At 42.2% G+C, this 24,250-nt stretch overlaps 1 protein-coding gene across 1 annotated transcript in view; it reads right to left on the minus strand.

The window, feature by feature from the left end:
* LOC120998648 (protein unc-93 homolog A-like) overlaps positions 1 to 13,721 on the minus strand; it is a 360,896-nt gene extending 347,175 nt beyond the window's left edge. The window contains exon 1 of the mRNA XM_040429403.1: positions 13,495 to 13,721. Within this exon, the coding sequence (XP_040285337.1) occupies positions 13,495 to 13,584 (90 nt within the window). The 5' untranslated portion in view covers positions 13,585 to 13,721. The remainder of the gene's footprint in view (positions 1 to 13,494) is intronic.
* Positions 13,722 to 24,250: the final 10,529 nt, after the last annotated feature.

Genomic DNA, 24,250 nt, shown 5'->3' on the forward strand with positions numbered 1-24,250 from the left:
TCGCATGCAGCTTTCAGAAGCAACAGTCACAGGTACGTGTCATACACCTCCTGCTGGTCCTCAGATTCCGTAATGAGCCACCAACTGCTGATTCCAGACACCGGATCGGAATACCTTCACAAAGGAACAGAAAAGATGGTGCAATACCCTCGATATTTTTAAGGTATAGGGTTTATTATACTCACAAACTAAAAGTTGTTTGCATGCACATAGAATTGCTCGACCCGGGTTTCGCTGTTAGCTTCTTCAGGGGCTGCGGTACAAACACCGCTGCAAACCACAAGTAAAATATGACTTCTACCCCGGAACTGAAACGGACTTCCGTTATCCAATGTCATGTCAATCAATCAATTGATGTCGAATGCCATAAACATATACATAATGTGCAATATAAACTATTACATAAAATCTTAAATAGCTTATAAATAGACAATATCATAAAAGACAATGTCATATAAAAACAATGTTATGAGTTAGACTAAAATAATAATATGATATAATATATATAAAATATGCATAAGAACAATAGTATCAAGCAAATCAAACCATACAAGCTGCTTTTATATCCCATTCAATATTGAGTCCTTGTGGCTGCAAAGTATCCATTTCGAAAATCCATTGCGCCTCTTTTTTGTTGATTTGTGTAGCGGGATTACCTCCTCGCCAATGACGTTTAACCAGTTCGATACCACAGAATTTTAAACCGGTGGGGTCCTTCTGATGAAATCTCTTAAAGTGTGCTGAGACAGTATGCGTCTCCAGCCCCTTTTTAATATTCCTAATATGTTCCGCCACCCGAACTTTCAACTTCCTCAAAGTTCTACCTATATACTGAAGCCCACAAGGGCACTCCAGCATATACAGTCTTGTGAAAAAATTAGGACACCCTTTGAAAGCATGTGGTTTTTTGTAACATTTTTAATAAATGGTTATTTCATCTCCGTTTCAACAATACAGAGAGATTAAAGTAATCCGACTAAACAAAGAAAACTGAAGAAAAGTCTTTTCAAGATCTTCTGTAAATGTCATTCTACAAAAATGCCTATTCTAACTGAGGAAAAAGATAGGACACCCTTGCCCCTAATAGCGAGTGTTACCTCCTTTGGCTGAAATAACTGCAGTGAGACGGTTCTTGTAGCCATCTACCAGTCTTCGACATCGGTCTGAGGAAATTTTACCCCACTCCTCAATGCAGAACTTTTTCAGCTGTGAGATGTTTGAGGGGTTTCTTGCACGTACAGCCCTTTTCAAGTCACCCCACAGCATCTCAATGGGATTCAAATCTGGACTTTGACTTGGCCATTCCAGGACTCTCCATTTCTTCTTTTTCAGCCAATCTTTGGTTGATTTACTAGTATGTTTTGGGTCATTGTCATGTTGCATGGTCCAGTTCCGCTTCAGCTTTAATTTTCTAACTGATGGTCTCACATGTTCTTCAAGCACCTTCTGATACACAGTAGAATTCATCGTGGATTCTATGATGGTGAGCTGACCAGGTCCTGCTGCAGCAAAGCAGCCCCAAACCATGACACTTCCACCTCCATGCTTCACAGTTGGTATGAGGTTCTTTTCTTGGAATGCTGTGTTTGGTTTACGCCAAACATGTCCTCTGCTGTTGTGTCCAAATAATTAAATTTTGGACTCATCTGTCCAAAGAACATTATTCCAGAAGTCCTGGTCTTTGTCAACTTTATCGCTGGCAAATGTCAGTCTGGCCTCGATGTTTCTCTTGGAAAGCAAAGGTTTCCTCCTTGCACACCTCCCATGCAAGTTAAACTTGTACAGTCTCTTTCTGATTGTAGAGGCATGTACTTCTACATCAACAGTAGCCAGAGCCTGCTGTAGTTCTCGAGATGACACTTTAGGGTTTTTGGATACCTCTTTTAGCATCTTGCGGTCTGCTCTTGGGGTGAACTTGCTGGGGCGACCAGTCCTGGGCATGTTGGCAGTTGTTTTGAAAGCCCTCCACTTGTAGACTATCTTCCGGACAGTGGAATGGCTGATTTCAAAATCTTTTGAGATCTTTTTAAATCCCTTCCCAGACTCATAGGCTGCTACAATCTTTTTTCTGAAGTCCTCTGACAGCTCTTTTGCTCTCACCATGGTGCTCACTCTTACTTCAACAGTCAGGAGCACACCAAACTAAATGTCTGAGGTTTAAATAGGGCAAGCCTCATTCAACATGCAGAGTAACGATCTACTAATTATGTGCACCTGGTGTGATATACCTGTGTGAGATCTGAGCCAATTTAAGAGGGAATACATGTGAGGGTGTCCTATCTTTTTCCTCAGTTAGAATAGGCATTTTTGTAGAATGACATTTACAGAAGATCTTGAAAAGACTTTTCTTCAGTTTTCTTTGTTTAGTTGGATTACTTTAATCTCTCTGTATTGTTGAAACGGAGATGAAATAACCATTTATTAAAAATGTTACAAAAAACCACATGCTTTCAAAGGGTGTCCTAATTTTTTCACATGACTGTATATGACTCCCATGGATTCTCATTAAATATTGCCTTTTACTTTTAATATGGATGATTTAGAAGTAGACACAATTTCTTCTAGTTTGGATTTTTTCTTATCATCCCTGGAGCGATTTTTACAACAAAGGCAAAAACCGCACCAGGTAAAAACACTGCGAGGTTTAGATGTGGTTTGGTCGTGTTTCACATAGCTGTGCACAATGCGGTTCCGAACAGTGGGGGCTCTTTTAAAAATAAATGTGTTTTTTTTTTTGGGATAAGGTCTCCAATAACTGTCATTTTTTAGGACATTCCAATTTTTATGGATGATCTTCTTAATTTGAGGGCAGATAGTGGAATAAGAGGTGGAGAAAGCAAATTGGTATTTATCCCTAATCTGTTTTGTATACTCACTAGGGTCCTTATTTTTATTTTTAGTATTATAATTATCTCGCTTTACTTCCTCCCTCTGATTGTATAATACTTCCTTTTCATATCCTTTTTCAATAAACCGGTCTATAATAATATTGCTCTGTTTTTCATAGTCCTCTATATTGGTGCAGTTCCTTTTGATGCGCTGCAACTGCCCTTTTGGTACATTACAGATCCAGGGCTTATAGTGACAGCTGCTCCTCTCAATATACCCATTACAGTCAGTCGGCTTAAAATAGGTCTTAGTTATAATTTTTCCTTGTTCTAGCCTAATTTCAAGGTCTAAAAAGGGGATGGTGTTTTTGCTGACATCTTCAGTGTAGTTTATATTCCACGTATTGGAATTGATGTGGGAAATAAAATCAAATAATCCTTTTTCAGTACCGTACCAGACTCTGATGCAGTCGTCAATATATCTTTTCCAAAGTTGTAAACTGCCATTCTCGGTGTCTCTCTTTAGGACGGGGGAGATATTGAAATGCTCCCAATACGCCATAAAGAGGTTGGCGAAACTGGGTGCGAATTTCGCACCCATCGCCACACCGGAGACTTGTAAAAAATAATAATCGTCGTACCAAAAATAATTGTGTCCTAAACAGTATTGTATACAGTCTAGGATAAATGTTTTCCGTTCTTCACACATTTGTTCATCACCATCCAAATAGAATTTGACTGCCTCCATACCGATATTATTTGGTATCATTGTATATAATGACGTAACATCAAGAGTCATCAAAAAGGTGTTCTCTGGGAAGTATTTTTGTCACTAAGGATTTTCTGCATTTCCACGTTATAATCTGCCTTATTTAAAACAATTAACCCCCCCCCCCCCCCCCCTTATCGGCCAGTTTAATCACTAATTGGTCATTCTGTTCAAAAAAATTTAGGGCCTCTTTTTCTGTTTTACTCAAATTATTCTTATTCATATCCCCTGTGTCTATGTGATCTAGTCCTTTTAAAATACCACGTTTAAAAGCCTCAATACATTCATTCTCTTTATTATCTGGGTAGAAGGTAGATTTATTTTTTAGATCTGTATATATCTCCGTACCTTCTGTTTGAGGAGTTTTGATGGGATTTTTTATAAGGTATTTGCGGATATTTAATTTTCTTATAAACCGATGCAGGTTTAAATAGGTCTCAAATTTGTTACCCCTATATGTGGGTGCAAACTTGAGACGTTTATTAAGGACCGACAATTCTTCAGGTGATAAAATATAGGAGCTTAAATTGTAGATACCCATGGATTCCCTCTGCCCTTCTTTGCTTCGGGACTTATTGTGTCTCTTTCCTCCCCTGTTTCCCCTACCTCTCTTTTTTTCTTTCTGGGTGTTTCCTCTTTCTTTTGAGGTATTTGCGGTGTTTTTCCCTTTATCAACTTGTGTGGAAAATTTTCATCCTGCACACTATTATCTTTCCCTTCATTAGGGCATAATCATGCTTCATTCCTATTTTCCTTTGCTGTGTGGCTTTCATATTGTCTATTTTCTTTGGGGAAATATTCCCCCCCTGATCCATATCGTGGTTTTTTCATATGGTTTGTTTCAGTCTGATACCTTTCAGTCTGATACCTATGGTTTGTTTCAGTCTGATACCTTTCAGTCTGATACCTATGGTTTGTTTCAGTCTGATACCTTTCATTATGGTCCGGTACATATGTACCTGTACCCCTATTATGAAAATATGGACAATATTGTGGCCTAAACCTTCCTGGGTTATGATATTCTCGGGGGCCATGGTGGTATCGATTGTTGGTTCCTCGATATGAGTGGGTATTGTACTGGAATTGATCATTCCCTTCATATCTATAATAGCCATGATTCCTGCGATACCCATTCCACCTAGGTCTATAACCACGGGAATTTTCCTGACCCCAGCCGGTGTTGGATTCTACTTGGTGGTTATGTGTAGCAGTTCTCCCATAATTGGGTAAGGTGTGCTCATTATTTATAGGTTCACTGACATAAACCGCCGTTTCTTCCTTTTTTTGCTTCCATTTATACACTGTATTATTTTTATATTCATCTACTACCTTTAAATACTTTTTTTGTTTATTCTTTTTTACTTCCTGTTCAGCTTTCACTATCTCTTTCTGGCATTTTATTGATAATTCATGATACTCAGGTAGTTCCTTAAATGGCGCTAATTTAGTTTTAATATCTTCTATCTTATTACATAGGGAGGTAAGTTTCCTTTTCCTCCTTTCAATAATGAACCTTATAGCTCCAAGGCTACATGAGTTAACAAACTCTTCCCAATCTCTTATTTCTTCCTCAGAGTCAGAGTTTAGTGGTAGTTGCCAACTCAAACCCTCCCAGGGGGCTTATTGTCACCTTTCGGGGGACCCTTGGTGTTGTACATGGCTGGGTGGAGGAAGAGACCTTCAATGACATCAGTGAGGACAAGGAACGGGACATGGCTAGCTTGGTATCCAACCTTGTGCAAATGGGGAGTTTGCGGTTGTGCAAATGGACTGTTTGCGGTGCGTTAAACGGGGAGTTTGGTCTGTCACTGTGAAGCGGGCGTAACCCTTACACTACCTGATCGATACAACATCATACCTGATGTTTTAAAGCACGTTATTCCAAACAATTTAGGAATGTTAGATGATTTATGCCCTTTATGGATTAAAACCAGACTCTGCGTCAACTACGTAATTTTCCATGGGAGTTTTGCCATGGATCCCCCTCCGGCATGCCACAGTCCAGCTGTTAGTCCCCTTGATACAACTTTTCCATCACTATTGTGGCCAGAAAGAGTCCCTGTGGGTTTTAAAATTCGCCTGTCCATTGAAGTCAATGGCGGTTGCCCATTCGCGAACATTTGCGAAAATTCGCGTTCGTCGTTCGCGAACGGAAAATTTTATGTTTGCGACATCTCTACTAGTGAGGGCATTCCACAGAGCTCATCCTGATAAGGTCGGTCCTGGGTGCCCGGAGGTCACCCATAGAAGGGGGGGTACTGTCACATCTGTGACAGGTCTCAGAAGGTCTTAAAAATATTATCTACGCATTAGTGATCTGACAGCCTCTTTCGGTTTCACTTTGTCTGTGTGTTGCTGGTATGTCCACACCTCCTGTTCAGGTGTGGATCATGTGAACTTTACCTCACCTTATTGTGTTTTGTATCCCCCCCCTGGTTGTTTACTAGGCCTCAGTGAGACGCTAGTTCCTTCACCAGGGAAGGAACGGGTGGTCTCTGCCCTGTCATTATCTATAGGGCATCTGAGGGTCACCGGGGTTTTCTAGGTTCCTGTGTATGGGTATCTCTACCATCGAGAGATGCCCATACAGATAGGAGTTAATGCCAGGAGCAGGGTTTTATAAGTGGTGACCCTTTTCCTTCCCTAGCGGTGAGGCCTAGTGTCTTTCCCCTTCCTTCTTGTTGTCTTTTGGTGTTCTCCCCTACTACATCCGTGACATCCATAGGGGATCACTGGGGGGGGGCTACTTCATCTCTACTGGAGCGTCTCCTTGAGGGTCCCTCATCACCGGATGACGATGATGATGGAGTAGAGGAATGTGGCACTCTTCTCACTTACTTGCAGACTCTGTTTCAGAGGCAAGGATGGCGTATGCCTCTTCAGTGGAGTACATTCTCTGGGATGAATTGGACATTTTTATTTTTATTGGTGTATGTAAAGTGAAAAGTGTCAGGGGGGTGTATATAGTGATTTAACACGTGAGGGGGCTTGTAATGAATTAATAAAAATAAAATTTATGATAAAGAAAAAAAGAGAAAGAAAGAAAAGAGAAAAAATTTAGAAAAAAAGGATCAAAAATAAATAATAATAAAAAAATAAAAAAAAGCCACTAAACTTGAGCAGATGCAGTCAGTAATTGACAGTATTGACCGGCGCTCTGCAGGTGCAGGATCCACGCACGCAAACAGCACGTGTGTGGGTTCAAAAATCGAAACTAGTACTAACTAAAATTGACATATATATATATATATATACACTGCTTAAAAAAATAAAGGGAACACTTAAACAATACAATGTAACTCCAAGTCAATCACACTTCTGTGAAATCAAACGGTCCACTTAGGAAGCAACACTGAGTGACAATCAATTTCACATGCTGTTGTGCAAATAGGATAGACAACAGGTGGAAATTATAGGCAATTAGCAAGACACCCCCAATAAAGGAGTGGTTCTGCAGGTGGTGACCACAGACCACTTCTCAGTTCCTATGCTTCCTGGCTGATGTTTTGGTCACTTTTGAATGCTGGCGGTGCTTTCACTCTAGTGGTAGCATGAGACGGAGTCTACAACCCACACAAGTGGCTCAGGTAGTGCAGCTTATCCAGGATGGCACATCAATGCGAGCTGTGGCAAGAAGGTTTGCTGTGTCTGTCAGCGCAGTGTCCAGAGCATGGAGGCGCTACCAGGAGACAGGCCAGTACATCAGGAGACGTGGAGGAGGCCGTAGGAGGGCAACAACCCAGCAGCATGACCGCTACATCCGCCTTTGTGCAAGGAGGAACAGGAGGAGCACTGCCAGAGCCCTGCAAAATGACCTCCAGCAGGCCACAAATGTGCATGTGTCTGCTCAAATGGTCAGAAACAGACTCCATGAGGGTGATATGAGGGCCCGACGTCCACAGGTGGGGGTTGTGCTTACAGCCCAACACCGTGCATGCCCAGTTGAATTGCAGAGGTCCTGGAAAAGAAGGGCCAACACTGCAAATACTGACTCTTTGCATAAATGTCATGTAATTGTCGATAAAAGCCTTTGAAACGTATGAAGTGTGTGTAATTATATTTCACTACATCACAGAAACAAATGAAACAAAGATCTAAAAGCAGTTTAGCAGCAAACTTTGTGAAAACTACTATTTGTGTCATTCTCGAAACTTTTGGCCACGACTGTATATATATTGTAGGGATTACCCAAATGGTAGCCTTCAGATAAATACACAGTAGCCTTTTAATGGTGGAAATCAAAGTAATAAATGTCTTTTATTGTCGGCACACCACAATTCAACAGGCGGTAGTGATCAGCTTACTTCCGCTGACACTTAAAGAAAAACAATTCAGTTTTGAATCTGAACAATCACATAGAAAGTTTTAGGGCACAGTACTGTACTCCCCACGGAGTGGATGGGAACCTTGCTTTGTCCTTTGTCTCTCGGCAGAGACCCTCTGGTTTTCACTCAGCTCCAAAAACACACAGCTACACAGAGCTCCACCATCAGCCAGGTAATCATCACCCCTGACCCTGCTGGCTGACTTTTTGTAAGCCCATCAAAACCCAGCCTGGACCATAGGAAACAGCCACCAACCCTGCACTTTAGCTGCTCCCAGTAAGAGCCGGCCCGTATTAGCTTTTCACAGGTATGCTAACTATCAAAGTGTCCATCAGCAACTGCTGCGGACATATGCACTACTGGCTCCTACTTCACCGAGGCCAGGAACCTCGGTGACATATATCTTCCATCTATGATGGTCCCTTGTGCCTTTCTACAATATATATATATATATACACTGCTCAAAAAAAATAAAGGGAACACTTAAACAACACAATGTAACTCCAAGTCAATCACACTTCTGTGAAATCAAACTGTCCACTTAGGAAGCAACACTGAGTGACAATAAATTTCACATGCTGTTGTGCAAATGGGATAGACAACAGGTGGAAATTATAGGCAACTAGCAAGACACCCCCAATAAAGGAGTGGTTCTGCAGGTGGTGACCACAGACCTCTTCTCAGTTCCTATGCTTCCTGGCTGATGTTTTGGTCACTTTTGAATGCTGGCGGTGCTTTCACTCTAGTGGTAGCATGAGACGGAGTCTACAACCCACACAAGTGGCTCAGATAGTGAAGCTTATCCAGGATGGCACATCAATGTGAGCTGTGGCAAGAAGGTTTGCTGTGTCTGTCAGCGTAATGTCCAGAGCATGGAGGCGCTACCAGGAGACAGGCCAGTACATCAGGAGACGTGGAGGAGGCCGTAGGAGGGCAATAACCCAGCAGCAGGACCGCTACCTCCGCCTTTGTGCAAGGAGGAACAGGAGGAGCACTGCCAGAGCCCTGCAAAATGACCTCCAGCAGGCCACAAATGTGCATGTGTCTGCTCAAACGGTCAGAAACAGACTCCATGAGGGTGATATGAGGGCCCGACGTCCACAGGTGGGGGTTGTGCTTACAGCCCAACACCGTGCAGGACGTTTGGCATTTGCCAGAGAACACCAAGATTGGCAAATTCGCCACTGGCGCCCTGTGCTCTTCACAGATGAAAGCAGGTTCACACTGAGCCCATGTGACAGACGTGACAGAGTCTGGAGATGCCGTGGAGAACGTTCTGCTGCCTGCAACATCCTCCAGCATGACCGGTTCGGCTTTGGGTCAGTAATGGTGTGGGGTGGCATTTCTTTGGAGGGCCGCACAGCCCTCCATGTGCTCGCCAGAGGTAGCCTGACTGCCATTAGGTACCGAGATGAAATCCTCAGACCCCTTGTGAGACCATATGCTGGTGCGGTTGGCCCTGGGTTCCGCTTAATGCAAGACAATGCTAGACCTCATGTGGCTGGAGTGTGTCAGCAGTTCCTGCAAGACGAAGGCATTGATGCTATGGACTGGCCTGCCCGTTCCCCAGACCTGAATCCAATTGAGCACATCTGGGACATCATGTCTCGCTCTATCCACCAACGTCACGTTGCACCACAGACTGTCCAGGAGTTGGCAGATGCTTTAGTCCAGGTCTGGGAGGAGATCCCTCAGGAGACCGTCTGCCACCTCATCAGGAACATGCACAGGCATTGTAGGGAGGTCATACAGGCACGTGGAGGCCACACACACTACTGAGCCTCATTTTGACTTGTTTTAAGGACATTACATCAAAGTTGGATCAGCCTGTAGTGTGTTTTTCCACTTTAATTTTGAGTGTGACTCCAAATCCAGACCTCCATTGGTTGAAAAATTTGATTTCCATTTTTTTTTTTGTGTGATTTTGTTGTCAGCACATTCAACTATGTAAAGAATAAAGTATTTCAGAAGAATATTTAATTAACTCAGATCTAGGATGTGTTATTTTTGTGTTCCCTTTATTTTTTTGAGCAGTGTATATATATATATATATATATATATATATATATATATAATCTAGCTATCACCAACAGATTTCTTAAAAAAAAAAAAGCCACTAAACCTGAGCAGACGCAGTCAGTTATATATATATATATATATATATATATAGCTAGCTGGCACCAAAAAAAAACACTTACCAGTCACAGCTCGCACACAGAAAAAGTGGTGCCATGCCAAAAAAATTGAAGGGGGTACAGTGACAGGGAATGGGGATCTGAAACAGCTGCAGATGAGCCAAAGATCACTACAGCTGTTCCAGATGTTGTTCTTTTTCTTCTTCTTCTTCTTCTGAAAAGCACTGATTTAGGTGGTAGTACCACAAGTCCCAGCTGACAATGAGCAGCACAGAGTGGCACAGGTCCTCTCTGCAAGCAGTCACCAAGCTAGAATGGCTGCCTGCAGAGAGGCATCAACAGATCTTTCTGCTGCATAGCGCTGCCATTGGCTGGAGCATTGTTCCAGCCAATTGCAGTGCTGGGAGGGGACATCAGTGTCTGATGTCCCCTCCCTGACCTCGGAGGTGACATGGGCTGATGTAATCAGCCCCAATCACCTCCGTCCCAGCCACCAGCAGCACCATAGGGCAATAGAAGTATAGCGCTGCAATAGGCTGGAGCGTTTCTCCAGCCAATCGCAGCGCTGGGGAGGGACACCTGTGTCTGGTGTCCCCTCCCTAACCTAGGAGGAGACATGGGCTGATGTCAACAGCCCACTCCCACCTCTAGCTGAGCCCCCCTGCAGCTCCATACATTGCCGGCGCTGCGATGGGCTGGTCTTCACTAGCCAGCCCATTGCAGCGATCGGGGCTGCAGGGGGGCGGAAAAACTCCTCGTCTCCCTCAGCTAAGATGGCTGACTGCCGATTAGTGCAGTCAGCTTACTACGGTCACCGTGCGATTCTGCGCAGTGACCGGAGTTATCCATGTCATACTATGCGGTGAGTCACGACTTTTATGACGTAGTAGTGTGTCATGTGTCGGGAAGGGGTTAAGGTGAAAAGTGGCACAGTCCTTAAGAGGTTAAATACACACTATTTTTATTTAGTTTGTGTGGTGTTGTTATTATGAGTATTTATTCCCCGTCACATCTCTTAGCATCTATTTACACTATATAGTGCTTTCTTTATACACTCTCTGCTACTACTCAGCAGATATTATATTGGGTGGGGGTGCAAATACACCAGTTGTATTTGGTCTGAGATGTGTGATACCAATGCTATTCTAGATAGACCACATTATCTGACAGTCTGTTATCATGCAGCTTCATTATTCTTGTAAGCTGCATTCTCTTGTCAATTGCCTTGCATATTATAAACGCACACTGCTGAATACATATTCACACAAGCCTACATTGCTCAGTCCGATACACTGTGGCTACCAGATCAAGCACACTGATACAGAGTATCTTCTATACACACAATTCAACAATACAGGCACTAGATGTCTATATCACACACATACACCTACTATTGCACATATGCCCTCTTACTGTCCCTGTATTGATTGATTTAAACCCTCCACTGTCCTCTGCCTTAAACTAAATGCACTACACCACCCTTACCGACATGGTTTGCCACATATGTGGCTTCGTCAGGGGAGATAAGGGTACCCTTTGTACATATATTGGGTTGGGACCCCTAAAGGGATTTCATTTTGGTCAGTTGACCGTTTGGGATTTTGTTGAAATTATCCAGAGGGTCCCATCTAGGGCCTTCAATTTGATCAATTATTACCCAGTCTGTAACCTCACCAACTGAAACCTGTTCTACATAAATGCTGTGGAACGATTCCTCCCTATCCTTTCCTGCACATATAAATCGTTTTTTCACCACAATCAAGTCTTTTCTATCACTGTCCCTAGCGCCTGCAGACTCTCTCCCTGCACTAAGTACACTGGTAAATGGCAGAATCTAAGATGGCTGCCGCTATTTATAGGGCTGTGACATCACAGGGCTGGCTGGCTGCTGATTGGCTGCATGCATGGCATTGTGGGTGATCCCACCTTCCCAGAGTTCCTTGCCCCATGTCCTCACACATGCAGCAGCCATTTTAGGAAAAAATGTGATTCGTTACCACGAAGCGTAAGGAAATTCTGCTTCGATGCAAATCGAATCTTTCCTGAAATTCGAATCGAATTCCACTTCGTCAGCTTCAATTCGCTCATCTCTAGTCTCCACCTATCACTTGGTTGAACTTGATGGACTTATGTTTTTTTTCCAATAGTATTAACTATGTAACCTCACAGAGGCAGATGTGCATTGCCAACCGACACACATGTCGATATGTACCCCAAGCATCTGGCAATCAGCCCAAACAGCATACAATGGGACACCACAAGTGTCTGTGGCCAGTGAGCACGAGACAGAGGCAGGTGTGCACTGCCACACGGACAAATATCCCTAGATACACAACATCGTTATCCGGCAACCAGTCCACACAGCATACCATGGAACACATGAACAGATATGATAACACAGGGGACAATTATCTGGAATGAGCCACTGTAAAAAAGTGCCAAGTAGATGTCACAAACCTTCACTAAACAGCATGATAAACCTGCTTAATTTGTTCTCAAGTATAAAATGAATATGACATATGATGGTAGGACAACTCCTTTAGTATTAGGGCTTGTTCACACGACCGTGTGAAGTCAGTGCTGTGGACCACAAATTGCGGTCCGCAATGCACGGGCACTGACCGTGGCCCAGCCGCATGGGGATTGCGGTCCAATTCACTTGAATGGGTCCACAATCTTTTTGCGGTGCGGATGCACGGAACGGAATCCCAGGAAACATTCCGTAGTGCTTCCGTAGTGTTCCGTTCTGCATCTCCGGATTTGCGGACCCATTGAAGTGAATGGGTCCGCATCCGTGATACGGAATTCACACGGAACGGTGCCCTTGTATTGCGGATCCGCAAATGCTGTTCACAATACGGCAATGGGGAGCATACGTTCGTTTTAATGAGCGCTTACTCTGTATCCAATTATGGAGTTTGTCTTTTCTGTCTTGGCTAATAAAGCAATATACCAAGCAGGTATACATATAGGCCCTGATTTATCATGCCTTCACTCCAGAATTCTGCCTTTTTTGGGCTCCCTTGTGCAAATATTTTGCCACATTTTTCATTTTTATAACCACTCATTAAAATTTTTAAATATGGGTGGGAAAGTGTGTGTGGTTAGCTATGTTGATGAATTTCACTCCAGATTTATCACTAAAGCTTATTTTTAAAAAAAAAAGCTGCACAAATGTCACCATCTTACTCCAGTAGGAGGGTGTAGTAGGAGTAGCTTTTCTAGCCAAAAGTGGTTTAGGTTTAAGAATGTATCAAATAACATGCAGCATTTGATACATACAGTACACAAAACGAAGACACAAGCAAAACTGACTTCAAATATTATTCCCATAATGTTGCTTCTAATATTTTTCTATTAAAAGCAATAAAATATAACTGTCAAAATGTTTCTTTGGAATACAGAATAAAAACAAAGATGTGTCAAATGTATACTACCTGTAAAGCTTGCAGTCCGCCATAAGCTGTGAATAGAAGGAGAAATCCAAAGGAAATAATAATAATATTTTTAAGATGTTTTATCTCCATTGCTTCACTGTGTTCAGTCCTTCCAGATTAATGACTTGCTTATATATATAAAAAGCCAAAACACACAGTAAACACAAGGAATGTCGCTGGAACAGATACAATTTTCTAGCAAACAGCAGTGCAAAGTTTACTGCTCGGTTCTCTTCTTCGTAGTGTTTTGCAACCTTTAATGAGTTAATTATACAGTTGACTGCAGTGGTTGTGAAACTGTTCTAAAAAAATCTGATCTATAAAACACCAACCCATCAACACATGACTTGTATCTGGTGCATTTTTGCTTTCATTAACAAATGCTTCCTTGTACAGCCTGAATCAACATAAACATTTCCTGGATCCTTACAATGTAAAGACAATGAGCATCTCCTATAAGGGTTAGGCTATATGCACACGACAGTGAAAAAGGTATGTGTGATGGACTTTAATGGCCATCACACATCCGTTTTAAGAACAATGGTAATCTATGGGGTTATTCAACTGCAGTTTTTTCAGGCCCAGTAAATAATGAACGTCAAAAACTATTACATTCTCTAACCTATCCGTTTTCACTGATCGACACTCCCATAGAATTCATCACTGATCGACACTCCCATAGAATTCAATGGGACCACTTTTAGCATTCGTTTCTCAGAAAGACATCAGTGAAAAAACGTCAGTTAAAAACTTACCGTTTATCTGTTTTGCTTTTTGTTGCTTTTTTCATAGACACCAATGCATTAGCATCGGATTTATAGAATTATACTAAGGGGGTCATTTATTAAACAGAAATACTCCTAAATTAGGCATATTTCTGTTGTAGATTGCGGCCCAAAGACCCTTTGTGCCGCAATCTGAGACTTTTTCCAGCTCACGCCAGGTCGCAAATGACATGTAGGGGGAATGGGGGGGAAGGGGGTGGCAGGCCCATCTCATTCATAATTTTCTATGGCTGTTTTAGGCATAGAAAATGGTCTAAATGTAGGCACCTCTATATAGCTGTGGCGGCCCGTGCAGGGCCTTATTAAGTCCGGCGTCTGAAACACCAGTTTTAATAAATGTGCCCCTAAGTTCATATGGAGCCCAGCCATTTTTATGAACATAAGCTTGTCCACGTTGGCTGTGGACAGGCACATCAGTCTGCTAAACACATGTTCGGACAATACACTTGCTGCAGGGCAGGCCAGCACCTCCAAGGTGTAAAGGGCAAGCTCAGGCCATGTGTTCATTTTGACCCAGAAGTTAAATGGGGCAGACCCATCAGTCAGTACATGCAGACGTGTGCACACGTACTCTTCCACCCTGTTGTTGAAATGCTGCCTCCTGCTAAGACGGTCCATATCAGATGGTGGTGCTGGATGTTGTGGCGTGCTGACAAAGCTTTTCCACATTTCGGCCATGCTAACCCTCCCTACTGAGGTGCTGGCTGTGCCCAAGCTGCATTGTGGACTTCCTCATGTTTCCACTGAGCCCCCTCTGTCAGGTGGGAATGCTGTCAGTGGTGCGTCTACCAGCATGTGTATGTATTCGTGCATCTTACGATCACGCTCCAGCAGGGTGGCTGTGAGATGAGGAAAAGGCTCTCTTTGTCTGAACACTGTTTGTGTAAATTAAATTAAATGTTCTGGACTGACATTCTGCTGTTTAGCCAGAAGATGCTGCTGTTTCCTAAACACAGATACAGACTGCACATATATCTCCATATTCATGAGAGAGGTGGGGTTTACCCAGGGTATGGAGAGAAGAGAAGGAGAGAGCAGCCATCTTAGAGGGAGGTGAAACTGAGGAACTGTGAGAGCAGAGAATCTGATGGCATCCAGGTGTGAGAGCCTCCCTCAGTTACCATGGCTGCAGCTAAGTGAAGCTGATCTTGTCCAATAGAGATGGCCTTGCAGCGCGCCTGGCGGTCATTTCGCAGTGAACCTTGCGTGTTCGCGGTTCGACGAACATGCGAACATATGGCGATGTCCGCCGCCGCCATAATCTTTTGCATTGTGCCGAACTTTGACCCATGACACATCCATCAGGTGGGACAGGACAGCCAATTGAGATGCTTCAGCACAAGGACATACCCCCACCCTATCAAAGAACCCGATCTGGTAGCCATTTTACATTCTGTGTTTTGCCAGTGTAGGGAGAGGTTGCATTGTGGAGCAGGGACAGGCTGTTAGGGACACCAAACGCTAGCTAATAGGGCCAAAAAAGTCCTTTTAAGGACAGGTATACGTGTTCTATCGATAGGTTTGATATACTTATAATATACTTTCTAACATAGAAATTATATTATAGCGCATTTGTATTGTGAAGCAGTTGTGTGCGGTTCTGCTGCGATACTGCAGCTACATAGAGGGACAAACGCTATTGGAACAACTAATTGCAACAGGTGTGATATAACTCTTGCCCCAAAAAAAACATATTGAGGGGTGTGATATATCTTCTTCGACAAAATACTGATTAAAGGGCTTCTGTCACCCCACTAAACTTTTTTTTTTTTTTTGCTTACTTATAATCCTCACACTGCGATTTATGCCTACATAATCAAATTAATCATTTTGGTCCTGTAGATTTTATTTAAAACATGCTTTTAAAATATGCAAATTACCTTACTACCAGCAAGTAGGGCGGCTACTTGCTGGTAGCAGCCGCATCCTCCGATCCTAAAGACGCCCCCTCCGCATTGTGATTGACAGGGCCAGGGAACGGAATCGTTCTCTGCTGGCCCTGCCTGTTAGCATTAAAAATCTGGCGCCTGCACCGCGGCCGTACCTGTCTTCAATCGGCACAGACGCACTGAGAGGCGGCCCTCGCTTGGCCGCTCCATCCTCAATGCGCCTGCGCCGATGATGTCACATCTACACCCAGCGCAGGCGCATTGAGGATGGAGCGGCCGAGCAGGCGCCAGATTTTGAATGCTAACAGGCAGGGCCACCAGAGAACGATTACGTTCCCTGGCCCTGCCAATCACAATGCGGAGGGGGCGTCTTTAGGATCGAAGGATGCCCGTCCTACTTGCTGGTAGCAAGGTAATTTGCATATTTTAAAAGCATGTTTTAAACAAAATCTACAGGACCAAAATGATTAATTTGATTATGTAGGCATAAATTGCAGTGTGGGGATTATAAGTAAGCAAAAAAAAAGGTTTAGTGGGGTGACAGAAGCCCTTTAAGGGCTGCAATATACCTGTTGCCCCAAAGAAACAGGGTGGTGTGATATAACTGTTGTGTCAAAAAAAATAATTGAGAGGTGTGATATACCTGCTTCCACAAAAAACTGATTAAGGGATTTGATATACCTGTTTCCACCAAATATTGTTTGAGGCCTGCGAGATACCTGCTTCCATGAAATACTAATTAAGGGGTTTTATATACCTGCTTCCACAAAATACTGATTGAGGCCTACAATATACCTGCTTTCATAAAATACTGATTAAGGGGTTAGATATACCAGTTTCCACAAAATACTAATTGAGGGCCTCGATATACCTGCTTCCACAAAATACTGATTAAGGGGTTTGATATACCTGTTTCCACAAAATAATGATTGAGACCTGCAATAGACCTGCTATCACAAAATACTGTTTAAGGGCTGCAATATATCTGCTTCCACAAAATACTGTTTAAGGGGTTTGATATACCTGCTTCCACAAAATACTGATTGAGGCCTGCGATATACCCGGTTCCACAAAATACTGATTAAGGGGTTCGATATACCTGTTTCCACCAAATATTGATTGAGGCCTATGATATACCTTCTTTCAGAAAATAATGATTAAGAGTTTGATATCCTGTTTCCACCAAATATAGATTGAGGCCTGCAATGTACCTGCTTCCACAAAATACTGAATAAACGGGTTTGATATACCTGCTTCCACAAAATACTGATTGAGAGTTGTGATATACCTGCTTCCACAAAATACTGATTGAGAGTTGTGATATACCTGCTTCCACAAAATACTGATTAAGGTGTTTGATATACCTACTTCCACAAAATACTGATTGAGGTGCTACGATATACCTGCTTCCAGAAAAATAATGATTAAGGGGTTCGATATACCTGCTTCCACAAAGTACTGATTGAGAGGTGCAATATACCTGTTTTCACAAAATAATGATTAAGGGGTTCGATATACCTGTTTCCACCAAATATTTATTGAGGCCTACAATATACCTACTTCCACAAAATATTGATTAAGGGGGTCAATATACCTGCTTCCACAAAAAACTGATTGAGGGCTTCGATATACCTGCTTCCACAAAATACTGATTAAGGGGTTCTATATACCTGTTTCCACCAAATATTTATTGAGGCTTTCAATGTACCCGCTTCCACAAAATACAGAATAAAGGGGTTTGATATACTTGCTTCCACAAAATACTGATTGAGAGATGCGATATACCTGGTTACACAAAATACTGATTGAGGGCTACGATATACCTGCTTCCAGAAAAATAATGATTAAGGGGTTCGATATACGTGTTTCCACCAAATATTGATTGAGGCCTACAATATACCTACTTCCACAAAATACTAATTAAGGGGTTTTATATACCTGATTCCACAAAATACTGATTAAGGGGTTCGATATACCTGCTTCCACAAAATACTAATTGAGGCCTATGATATACCTGATTCCATAAAAAAACGGATTAAGGGGTTCGATATACCTGTTTCCACCAAATATAGATTAAGGCCTATGAAATACCTGCTTCAACAAAATACTGAATAAAAGGGTTTGATATACCTGCTTCCACAAAATACTGATTGAGAGGTGCAATATACCTGTTTTCAGAATATAATGATTAAGGGGTTCGATATACCTGTTTCCACCAAATATTTATTGAGGCCTACAATATACCTACTTCCACAAAATATTGATTAAGGGGTTCAATATACCTGCTTCCACAAAAAACTGATTGAGGTCTTCGATATACCTGCTTCCACAAAATACTGATTAAGAGGTTCTATATACCTGTTTCCACCAAATATTTATTGAGGCTTTCAATGTACCTGCTTCCACAAAATACAGAATAAAGGGGTTTGATATACTTGCTTCCACAAAATACTGATTGAGAGATGCGATATACCTGGTTACACAAAATACTGATTGAGGGCTACGATATACATACTTCCACAAAATACTGATTAAGAGGTTTGATATACCTGTTTCCACCAAATATAGATTGAGGCCTGCAATATACCTCCTTCCATAAAATACTGATTAATGGGTTTGATATACCTGCTTCCACAAAATACTTATTAAGGCCTGCAATATACCTGCTATCACAAAATACTGATTAAGGGGTTCAATATACCTGTTTCCACCAAATATTGATTTAGGCCTACGAAATACCTAATTTCAGAAAATACTGATTAAGGGGTTTGATATCCCTGTTTACACCAAATATTGATTGAGGCTTGCAATGTACCTGCTTCCATAAAATACTAATTAAGGGGTTCGATATAACTGCTTCCACAAAATACTGATTGAGGCCTGCGATATACCTGCTATCACAAAATACTTATTAAGGGGTTCAATATACCTGTTTCCACCAAATATTGATTTAGGCATACAAAATACCTGCTTTCAGAAAATACTGATTAAGGGGTTTGATATCCCTGTTTCCACCATATATTGATTGAGGCTTGCAATGTACCTGCTTCCACAAAATACTTAATAAAGGGGTTTGATATACCTGCTTCCACAAAATACTGATTGAGAGCTGCGATATACCTGATTCCATAAAATACTGATTAAGGGGTTCTATATACCTGCTTCCACAAAATACTGATTGAGGGCTTTGATATACCTGCTTCCACAAAATACTGATTAAGGGGTTTGATATAACTGTTTCCACCAAATATAGATTGAGACCTACGATATACCTGCTTCCACAAAATACTGATTAAGGGGTTCGAAATACCTGCTTCCACAAAATACTGATTAAGAGGTTCAATACTGTATATCTGTTTCCACCAAATATTGATTGAGGCCTACGATATACCTACTTTCAGAAAATACTGATTAAGCGGTTTGATATCCCTGTTTCCACCAAATATTGATTGAGGCTTGCAATGTACCTGCTTCCATAAAATACTAATTAAGGGGTTCGATATACCTGCTTCCACAAAATACTGATTAAGGAATTTGATATACCTCCTTCCACAAAATACTGACTGAGGGCTGATATATATTTGCTTCCAGAAAAATAATGATTAAGGGGTTCGATATACCTGTTTCCACCAAATATTGATTGAGGCCTACAATATACCTGCTTCCACAAAATACAGATTAAGGGGTTTTATATGCCTCATTTTACAAAATAATGATTATGGGGTTCGATATACCGGCTTCCACAAAATACTAATTGAGGCCTGCGATATACCTGATTCCACATAATACTGATTAAGGGGTTCGATATACCTGCTTCCACACAATGCTGATTAAGGGGTTCGATATACCTGTTTCCACCAAATATTGATTGCGGCCTACAATATACCTGCTTCCACAACATATTAATTAAGGGGTTTTATATACCTGATTCCACAAAATACTGATTAAGGGGTTTGATATACCTGTTTCCACAAAGTATTGATTGAGGCTTTCAATGTACCTGCTTCCACAAAATACTGAATAAAGGGGTTTGATATACTTGCTTCCACAAAATACTGATTGAGAGCTGCAATATACCTGCTTACACAAAATACTGATTGAGGGGTTCGATATACCTGCTTCCACACAATACTGATTGAGGGCTTCGATATACCTGTTTCCACCAAATATTGATTGAGGCCTACAATATACCTGCTTCCACAACATACTAATTAACCACCTCCCGACCGCCTAACGCAGGAATGCGTCCTGCAGGCGCCTGGGTTATTCCTCCTGGACGCATCGGCGCGTCCTTTTGCGAGACCCAAGATTACGAGCATAGCCGGCCCGTGCATGCTCAGTGCGGGCCGGGAAAAGTTAGAGGAGAAGTTCGTCACCAGCCTGCCAGCCAATGATCATCGCTGGCAGGTTGCTGACTTTTAAAAAATCAAATCACAAGCCATTTAACACATTATATTTATTTATTTATTTTATTTATTTTTTATAAACAATTTTATTAATTTTAACAAGGGCGAGGAATAAAGGGAGACAAGTCAAACATCTCTAAGAGGGAGTTATATAAAAGGAGAGTACTTGAAAGATCAGGTGATTCAAAAGAAGTTTCTATAGTCTTTCCATGCTGACCAGATAGAAAGAAATTTCTTTCTAGACCCCATCTCCCAATTAGAAAGCTCCTCAAGGCGGTAGATTTGGTCTACCTTATTTATCCAGTGCTCAATTGAGGGGGTTTCAGAGGAGCGCCACCTAGTAGGGATTAGTAGGCGAACTGCTGATAACATAAAGGATAGGAGAAACGTGTTCTGGATACCCGAAGCAGTTAAGCCAAGGGATAGGAGAGTGGTTTCAGGTAGACATGGAAAGTTAGATTTGCAAATAGTATTACTAATCTGCAAGATTTGTTTCCACCAGGCATGTAACGGGGGACAAGTCCACCAGATATGCATAAAAGTGCCCTTATCAGAGCCATATCTCCAACAAGTATTGGGAACGTCGGGTTATAGGAGAGCTACTTTATCTGGAGTTCTGTACCACCTGGATAAAATTTTATATCCGTTCTCCTGCACCCGAACGCACTTAGAGAGTTTATGTGGGGTAATGAGTAGAGATTTGATTTCCCTGCTGGAGAATTGTTTACTTAGGTCTTTCTCCCATAAGCCTATAAATGCGGGTTTCAGCCTCAATAAGGGGCAAGTTCAGTTTTTTATAGAGAAGGGAGATCAATTTGGGCAGGTAACAAATAATAGACAACAAGGATTCAAACCAACTAGAAGAATTTTCCTTAGATATGGATCTGGTCCGCAAGAGCAGTTCCGCTCTCAGGAATTTAAGAGTGAGGAAGTTAGAAGTTGGGATATTAAGAAAGGTGGCCAGCTCTGGCTCTGATAATACACTACCATCTTTGTCAAGGAGGTCCATTATTAAGGTGGATGAAGACCTAATCTGTATAGGGGCTGTAGATCTGACCTCCATAGGAGCTAGAGAAAGAAGGTCTTTAACCTGCAAAAGGGATGGTAGAGATGAAGGGACCTTGTAGGTAGAGGAAAACCAGTTCCACACTCTAATGGTGGAGCGGATCAATGGATTGGCACCGGAGGGTAAAGCTATTAGAGGTTTGCCAGTCAGTAACAGAGATCTAAGGGATGAACTAAAGTTTGCATTTTCAATTGGGAGCCAGAGTTTATGAGGGGGGCTACGTATCCAATCAATCACTCTACATAGATGGATGGACTTCATATACAATTCAGGGTCTGGGAGGCCAATACCACCCAAGTGTTTGGGTTTGGTAAGAGCGGCGAAGGAGATTCTGGGTTTTTTCCTTTGCCATAAGAATTGTCGGATAAGTGAGTTCAATTGTTTGAAATAAGAGCGGGGAATCATAATGGGTAGCACCTGGAGGAGGTAGGTAAGTTTAGGGATGATCAGGGACATTACTATATTTTTTCTGCCAAACCAGGAAAGATGGTGTCCCTCTAATGAGTCCAATTGAGCGGCGATGGATTTTAGTAGGGGGGTGTAATTCAAGTGGAACAGGTCAGGAAGGTGGGACTTTATTTTAATGCCTAAATAAGTTAGTCTTTGTTCGGTCCAATTAAAGGGAGAGTTCAATTGGAGAGTTTTAATGCAAGAAGGAGATAGGCCAATATGTAGAACCTGTAATTTTTTGGGGTTTATTTAGAAATTTGATAGTAAGCTAAATTGGTTAAGTAAGGAGAGTATTTTGGGCATGGAGGTGAGGGGATTGGTGGAGAGGATTAAGAGGTCATCAGCAAATGCAGCTAATTTGAATTCTTGAGACCCAATCTTCAAACCTTGGATAGAGCTTTCCTGTCTTAGGGCCTGCATAAGGGTTTCCATAACTAGGACAAAGATAAGGGGGGAAAGGGGGCAGCCTTGACGTGTACCGTTATTAATCTGGAAAGTAGCAGAATTAAGGTTGTTCACTAGGACCGAGGCGGAAGCGTTTTTGTACATTGCAAAAATGGCATGTATATATGGTTCCGGGAAGTTGAATTTAAGCAACGTAAGTTTAATGTAGGACCAGTCTATGCGGTCAAAAGCTTTTTCCGCGTCGGTACCTAGGAGAACCAACGGCAGTTTTTTATGGGAGGAGTAGTAGAGTGCGTCTAATATTTTTGTTGTATTGTCCTTACCTTCTCGGCCTTTGACGAAGCCTACCTGATCAGGATGTATCAGGACAAAAAATCTGCCAAATACTATCTTTCATCCCAACATAAATTTTATGCACATGGCAACAAAGCATCAAAATTCATGATGAACCGCATTAATGGTAAAAAAATTGCCAGATATGTTACCTCAATAAAATCCCCTCAAGGCCACAAGCTTTTCTCATCTGAATCCATAGCTGAACAATTTCGCTTGTTCTATAATGATCTTTATAACTTACCTTCCCCTTCTGACACTTTGTCTAAGAAAGATATAAATCTGCTGACTGAATCCTTTTTAGATTCATTGAACCTACCTGCCCTATCCCTTTCCCAAAGCATGGACCTAGCAAAACCATTCTCCATCACGGAACTTAATTTAGCTCTTAGCAGTTCCCCAAAAGGCAAATGTCCCGGACCTGATGGACTCTCAACCACTTACTACTCCACCTTCCAGTCCATTTTACTCCCTCACCTGCTACGCGTATGTAACTTATCCCTCCAAAATTGTCCACTTTCCACTAGCATGACCAATGCTATAATCACGATTATACCTAAAGAGGGTAAAGGGATTGGATTCTTGTTGCTAGCATTTTTGCCAAAAGTTTCAGGTCAGAGTGCTGGTTGCAGAGTGCTATTGCATTTGTTTTTGCGTTTGTATGTGTATTTCGCCATAGCGATGTGCACCTGCATACAGGGTTGTGCTGACTGAACCTCCCACATTTTTTCTTTGTAGTGTATATTGGAGGCGTGCTGATCTCCATGCAGTCATGCACACCTGACCAGTTAGTCTGCCCTGGAGGCTGGTTTTAAAGTCAGTATAAAACTGTCTACTGTTACAGCGCCTACCAATAGCCATTTGGCTCCAGGAGAAGTATATAGTGGGCTCAGCATGCATGTTGGTACTTGCATCCCTGGATCCGATGAAAGCTGTCACGGCACCGGACGGGGTTAAAAGCAGAGTGTGCCTGGCGTGCATGCTGTACCTGCGCTCCCTGGATTTTGTGTGGCTATCATGGCCCATAACAGGTAGGTACTAGTGTTAGGGACCACTCATAGAGGCGACCTTGACGTGGTGAGTGGCTTATTACGCTTTGGCCAAAATGTACACCAATGCCTCATTCAACATCCAGCATAGAGGTAGGGTGGAGTGCTGGTTGCAGAGTGCTATTGCATTTGTGTCTTTTCTTTGTATATGTATTTCGCCATAGCGATGTGCACCTGCATATAGGGTTGTGCTGACTGTATCCCCCACATTTTTTCTTTGTAGTATGTATTGGAGGCGTGGCGATCTCCATGCAGTCATGCACACCTGACCAGTTAGTCTGCCCTGGAGGCTGGTTTTAAAGTCAGTATAAAACTGAGTCTACTTTTACAGCGCCTACCAGTAGCCATTTGGCTCCAGGAGAAGTATATAGTG

Source organism: Bufo bufo, chromosome 4 (assembly GCF_905171765.1).
Source record: "Bufo bufo chromosome 4, aBufBuf1.1, whole genome shotgun sequence".
Classification (NCBI taxonomy): domain Eukaryota; kingdom Metazoa; phylum Chordata; class Amphibia; order Anura; family Bufonidae; genus Bufo; species Bufo bufo.